This window comes from Malus domestica, chromosome 13 (assembly GCF_042453785.1).
Source record: "Malus domestica chromosome 13, GDT2T_hap1".
NCBI classification, from domain to species: Eukaryota; Viridiplantae; Streptophyta; class Magnoliopsida; order Rosales; family Rosaceae; genus Malus; species Malus domestica.
Window position 1 is genome coordinate 6,345,001 of NC_091673.1, and position 6,507 is coordinate 6,351,507.

The 6,507-nt window shown below is 36.0% G+C and overlaps 1 protein-coding gene and 1 long non-coding RNA gene across 2 annotated transcripts; one reads left to right on the forward strand and one right to left on the reverse strand.

Annotated features, from left to right (window-relative positions):
• Positions 1-2,229: 2,229 nt before the first annotated feature.
• LOC103451993 (axial regulator YABBY 4) lies at positions 2,230-5,860 on the forward strand. Its single transcript, XM_008391456.4, has 7 exons — positions 2,230-2,356; positions 2,511-2,648; positions 2,781-2,916; positions 3,022-3,070; positions 3,156-3,231; positions 3,314-3,424; positions 3,841-5,860. The coding sequence occupies exons 1-7, from the start codon at positions 2,276-2,278 to the stop codon at positions 3,916-3,918; spliced, it is 669 nt and encodes a 222-aa protein (XP_008389678.1). The 5' UTR covers positions 2,230-2,275; the 3' UTR covers positions 3,919-5,860.
• LOC103451994 (uncharacterized) lies at positions 2,969-6,101 on the reverse strand. Its single transcript, XR_011574498.1, has 5 exons — positions 5,677-6,101; positions 5,436-5,541; positions 5,233-5,310; positions 3,373-4,924; positions 2,969-3,220 (listed from the first exon to the last, which is right to left on the reverse strand). It is a non-coding gene; the product is annotated as an uncharacterized lncRNA (long non-coding RNA).
• Between the last annotated feature and the right edge of the window lie 406 nt (positions 6,102-6,507).

Consider the following 6,507-nt stretch of genomic DNA (forward strand, 5'->3'; position numbering starts at 1 on the left):
TCATCACTCCTCACACATCAGCAGTCAAGATTTCTGCTGACTCGGGCAAAAAATTGTTACTTCAACATAATTACTCGCTGAGTTCCAAAGCTAGTCACACTCTTGGAGTAAACTAGGTCATGTGATAATTTATGAGAAAATAACCTTCCTGGGTATGTTTAGAACAGGCTGTTGTCGCTATAACTGTTGCCAGTACTTGATCAAACAGGTACTTGCATGGCCTTACTGTAAAAAATATTGGGCCCTTGAAGAAGAAGAAGAAGACAAAGGTTTCTGTGAAAACAAGCTTTCTTTTGACTACTGAATGACCCACTCCAGAGATAGGGTTCCGAATTTCCAATTCATCTTCCTCTTTAGGGTAGGTGCTCTCGGGAATGAAAGTTTCACTGCAGCTTTGTACAAGTCTTTGCTGCCCAATATGTTGTGTATGGAGGGAAGTACCCATCGGTAATTGTAAAAAGTAAAGCCATTCATGAACTATGGCAAATACAAGTTTCTTCCTATTTATCATTATATATGCTCTACGGATAATGGGAAAAGGTAGGAATTAGTAGCACTTGTGCATGTAGGCTGATTCTTTATTTTTTTTCTTTTTCTTTTTGAGAGTTATAAAGCATAATTAGCTACAATCAACTTACGCACATGTGCGCGACTGATCCTAACACTTCTCTACTGATACTACTGAGAACCAAAAAATACAATAAAATACGAGTCTCTTTGCACAAATGATATGCATTAAACATGGATCAACAACTTTTTTATGCATGCAAATGATAAAAGCTTAAAGAGTTTTGGCCCAGAAGGAAAAAAGACATGAATTTTAAAATGCTCTCTTCCTACACAATGCACACATAATGATAGCTAGAAACCCATTTCTTAACAAAACTATAGATGATTAGGCTCTAACCAACAAGTAATGAAAAACAAAAATAGAGATTAGACATGAAAGACTTCACTCTAGGGACAACCAAAACATGAATATTTATAAGAGATATGGAATTAGATCTCGATGTTTCTTGATTCCTAGCAAACAATCACAACTTAGTTACCTCTGCTTAATACCAAAACTAAAAATAAAACTCCTAATTAGTTCAAGAGGAATTCAAAATTCTCACTGTAAATGTTAGTACCGACTGTCCCTAGGGTTAGGAAAAATATTGACAATGAGGAATTAACAATGACCTGACTGGCACTCATTTTTGCGCGACAGCAAATATACATGCACATTTGAGTTTTCAATTTTCAATCTGTGGGGATGTGGGGACCTTTGATCTTGAACTCTCACTTACATCCACATGGGGGAGAGTTAATTACCACATAGTGGATCAATGTCAATTAGTTAAAACGGTAACTGGTGCAGTAGATATAGGTCATTTATGAACCAAAACTGGGCAGCACAAAAGGCAAAGGAGAGAGTCGAGAGACCTTCCTGTATCAATTGGATCTTGCTCTTCTTTCAGGAAAAGACAAATTCTAAGATGCCACTTTTCCTTCTCCATGCATGCTTCTAGAAACATCCACTTTATTACTTGTGGTAAAACTTGCTGCACTTTCACTTTCACTTTCACGTGGGAGAAAAGAGAGTCAATTTATGGAGAAAACAACGCATGAAACTAAAGGAGCTTCTATAACCCTAGCTAGCTAGTCACTTTACTCACCTGCCGTTCGATTGAAGAAATTTTTCTTTGTGATCGGAGTACATATCATGTGTTTTGATATAAGTAGTGGGAAATTTTACTTTTTAAGTTATTAACTTTTTAACATGCATATCTCACCATTTGTATAGTAACACGTGGTGTACCACCCGTATAACGGTCACACTAAAAAATCTCATTGGATTGAAGTTTTACATCAGAAATAGATATGGCTGCGAAGATGTTGCCATTTTCACCATTTTAGGGTTTAGGGGTGTGCCTGTAATTTGGCTATGGAGTGATAAAGAACCCTAGACTTCAAACATTCTGAAGTGCTTCAACATTTATTTACTCACCATCCCCACTTCACGTTGATATAGCAGTGAAACCTAGCACACGTCTTTTTCCTTAAAACAATATGGATCAAATCACATAAAAGTACTTATGCATATTGACCATGACTAAGTAATAATCATCAATGAAAGTTAGTGATTTAGTAATTCATAATGATTTTTTTATTTATGATGATTGTCCTCCAGCTTCTATATAAATCCTCCCGTTTTATAACCAGACACTTACTTTTGTTCACCTCCTCTCTCTCTCTCTCTCTCTCTCTCTCTCTCTCTAGAAAACACACAAACATGTCAACACTGAATCATCTCTACGATCTTCCAGACCAGATTTGCTATGTCCAGTGTGGCTTCTGCACTACCATACTCCTGGTTACTCAATATTTGTCCTAACTTTTTTACTAGTAGATTGAGAAAATTTTGATAAAGCTAGCATGACTGAATTAATTCTTGGGTTCTGATCTGTTTCTTACTCTTTCCTTTTATTTTGGCAAGTTTGACCGATTGGTTTTATGTAAAAACGTAGGTGAGCGTCCCATGCAGCAGCTTGTCTATGTTGGCCGTCACTGTCCGATGTGGTCACTGCAGTTGCCTCCTATCAGTGAACATGATGAAGGCCTCCTTTGTTCCCCTTCATCTCTTAGCTTCACTTACCCAAGATGAGGTACATATAACCCTATATATGTACGAGTAATTTTTTTATATATAAATCCCATCTGGATCTTTACATTTCATAGGGTTTTTAGGTCTTAATCAATATGATAGTGTCTCTGTGAAATTTTTAATCTCTTTGTAGCAAAAAGAAGAACTTTGCTTGGAGGAAATGGTGGAGAAGCAAAACTCCTTGGACATGCGCAGCCCATCAATGGTGATTTCCAATTCTGACAATGAAGATGAGGATATGATCTCCATGAATCCCATTGTTAACAAACGTATGTTTATAATCCATATATAATTTGGTTTATGTTTATAATCCATACATAATTTGGTGCAATGCATCAACTTTATCTTAAATACTATTATCAATCCGTATGTAGCCCCGGAGAAGAGACAACGAGCTCCATCGGCTTACAACCGATTTATCAAGTAAGATTATTCACTTTACATAAGATGTGATTGTGATTCAATGAGAAGTTTTAAAATTTTTATACAACTTTCATCTGTTAAACAGGGAAGAAATCAGGAGGCTTAAGGCTGAGAATCCAAGCATGACTCACAAGGAAGCTTTCAGTACAGCTGCAAAAAATGTAAGGTCTTTTATGGCCAAGATCAGTAATGAAATGTAATTATAGTACTATTAACTTTGTGATTTTGCATGATTATGTGCAGTGGGCACAGTTCCCTCCAATTCAGTACAAAGAAGATGGTCCAGATGGAGAGAGTTGCACCTGCAGCGAGCTGAGGGAGGAAAATGTGGCATGGGAATCTGATATGCCTGAGGTAAACTAAAGACCCTAAGTTCCCAACTTTGATCATCAGATTAATTTCAACTCCACCTAACAAAACATGAAAGCCAAAAGGGTAATCAATTAAGTAAACCCTAATTGACTATTGTTTCCAGATCTTAGTTATGCAGCATGCGTGATTAAAATATTGATGCATGTAAACCCTAATTGAATTTTGTTTATAGGTTACTAAACCCTGACTAAATTTTTAATGTAATCATTGCTAATATAATTAATCTTGCTAATGATCAGAATATATAGCAATTATCCAGGGCCGGGGGCTGCAGGAAGGCTAATAGTAATATTGAATATCCCAAAGCTTGTCACAATCCTTGTGTGTGTGTGTGTATGTAATAATTAATTTATGCCACTCATGTATTTATGCATAACTTTCTGTTGTGAAAATTGCAGGCAGTCCAAGATGGCAATGGTTTCCGCGAGAGAAAGGCCCCAAGGCATTCCATATGGGCAAGGACACCCTTCGAGTGAATGAAGACTTGACCTAAACTTCTATAACAAGAAAGCTGTTTGATTTTAAGGCCCACGATTTAGGGTTCAAGTCATTTGCTATTTTAAGAGTAGATTCTCTAGGGAATGTGGTTTTCGTTTCAGATATTGAACAAAAGTCTTCACCGACTGCAGAAAGAAGTAGTACTCGATCGATTTGCTTTAGATGAGCTTGCTGATTGTGATGGAATTAATATATTTGATATGGTTCAGTTAAACAAACTCAATGTTTTCTAGTTCAATTCAGTTTCCAAGTAAATCAAATTTCTCTATGGTTATGGACTGCATGCAAATTCCATATGGTTGTGACAGCTACATTTCCTCAATAAGATGTGCCAGAAACTTGGTTACAGGCTAGCTGGGACTGTTATTATAAGAGACAATTAATGACACATTTCAAAACTAGGATGTGTTTGAGTAGTTTGTCATGCATCGTTTGTTTAATTATCTTGCCCATGTTTTTCAATAATTATTGTGAATGATGCATGGATACATGATGTTTGGTCATGTTCACATGAAACAGATAAAATTTTCATAAATGGTTCTCTCGGCCAAGGGAGTCTCCTTGATTTACCTACCTCCAATAAACTCTCTGCTTGCTTTGAATGACTACTTCAAATTCAGGCAACGGAAATAGATCGGATGAATCATAGTAAAATCTATCTTTAAAACAAAGTCGTAATTTAAACCATTCAAAAGTGCCCCAGCCCTTGTGGGAAACTAGTTAAAACCTATATTTGTGGCACACAAAGTCATGAGTAGCAAAAATATTTGATACTTGACTGGGATTTTATCCATTTTCCCAAATCATCGAACCTTATTTTCAGCTATAATTACAAACTAGGATATTCAAAATGATGGCTAGCTAGTTTTGAGTTGTAATTAATTAGTTTAACTTCCTCACACATATATATGTTTCAGAACAACCACATTCACTTCCAGTGCTGTTTCCTTCTTCCAAATCTTGGCCCCCTTTGAATACAACTGCCTGAAAAATAGAAAATGCAGCAACCTCATATAATTAAGTTTGCTATAATTTTAAAAATCTAATTAATTATTCTTAGGCCCCATTGCTGTATGAGTTTGTATCCTTATATACATACATACATACATACATATATGAATAAATCTTCCCGATTGAATGTCACACAGTTACAATGATGCATATGTGTGTGTGTATTGGTGTGGTTGGGGTTAGATATACATATATCTAATTTTGTGGAGTAATTTATGAGCGTATTGAATGCAAATAATTCTGAAAAAAACAAGAATAGTAAAGATGAGCTGGGTTCTTACCCATTAAAGGTCTGGGAGAAATAGAGTGGAAGTATGCTTGGAAGAAGTGCCTATTCTCCTTTTGTAGCTCTCTCCATACTGCAACCATATATATATGCTTTCAGCACTCACACATACACGATTAAACCAACTAACTAGCCACACACACACATATATATACGTATTATTACACTTGAAAATTGAGAAAATCTCGAGAGACAGACCTGTAAGCGTAACGAGGGGCCTAATGCGTGCATGCTCTGCTAGTACCTTTATGCATTGGTCACGATTCATGTGAAGTAGCAAGCATCTCTCAATAAGATGTTGAACCTGTTTTTTATATGTATCCATATCAGTACTACAATTTCATGCAAAATAAGACTAGAAACTATTGCCATGTATATAGTACGATCGATATGTGTGTGCTCGGACACAGAGAGACAGACAGAGACAGACAGAGAGTACCATTCTAATGTAGCTTTGAGGGTGGCAATGCAGACATGGACCAAAGTGATGACTGTGATGCATTTCTCCTGAGTCTCGATGAGTCTAGGGTTTGGACAAAAACAAAAGGCATGAACAGCTAAAAGAAGAATAGAACAGAAGAGAGAGAGAGAGAAAGAACAAATAAAAGCAAAAAAAAGTGCATGGAAGAAAAGATATTATTTAGGGGGGTTATATATAACAAAAGACGACCTAAAATACTAGGGAAATGTTGTTATCCACAGATATCCAAGCGAAGGGCCAAAATAGCACTAGAAATCCAAACGATAGATTCACCTCATCTCCAAAGACTTAAAAAGATAAGAGAAGACATATATTTGCGTTTATGATGAGATGACAAATGCGTGGCTAAGCCTCTAGCCACTTCACTTGATGATTGATGACTTGAACCAATCAGCCAAAGGCCCTAGTTAGCTATCTAGGACCAATCCCACCCATTAACTTGCTACCTATTTTCCGGTCCTACATTCTACTTGCAAGTTGCCATGAGTAAATATTGTGTTTATTGTGTTATGTATATATGCTAGGCCTCTTGATGCAGTATCGTGTGATACATGAATTAATATAGATGCTATATGATATATAATATAAATCTCTATTGTGATACAAATGATATTAAAAGGAGAAAATTGAACTCAGAACTTTGGATCCAAGTAGATTCTCTATTTTGTATATTCATTACTTTTTTAGACTAAGTATATGTATATATACAGTTTTTTCATTTTCATCTCATAGTGTATTAAAACATAACGGCTTTCCCAAAATTCAGTTTTTTCAATTTTGAATACTTTT

Bases quoted from the DNA above. Each gene is read 5' to 3' on its own strand.
- LOC103451993 (XM_008391456.4), top strand. From the start codon at position 2,276: ATGTCAACACTGAATCATCTCTACGATCTTCCAGACCAGATTTGCTAT. The intron at 2,649-2,780 runs GTACATATAACC...ATCTCTTTGTAG, and splicing joins CTTCACTTACCCAAGATGAG to CAAAAAGAAGAACTTTGCTT. The intron at 3,071-3,155 runs GTAAGATTATTC...TCTGTTAAACAG, and splicing joins GCTTACAACCGATTTATCAA to GGAAGAAATCAGGAGGCTTA.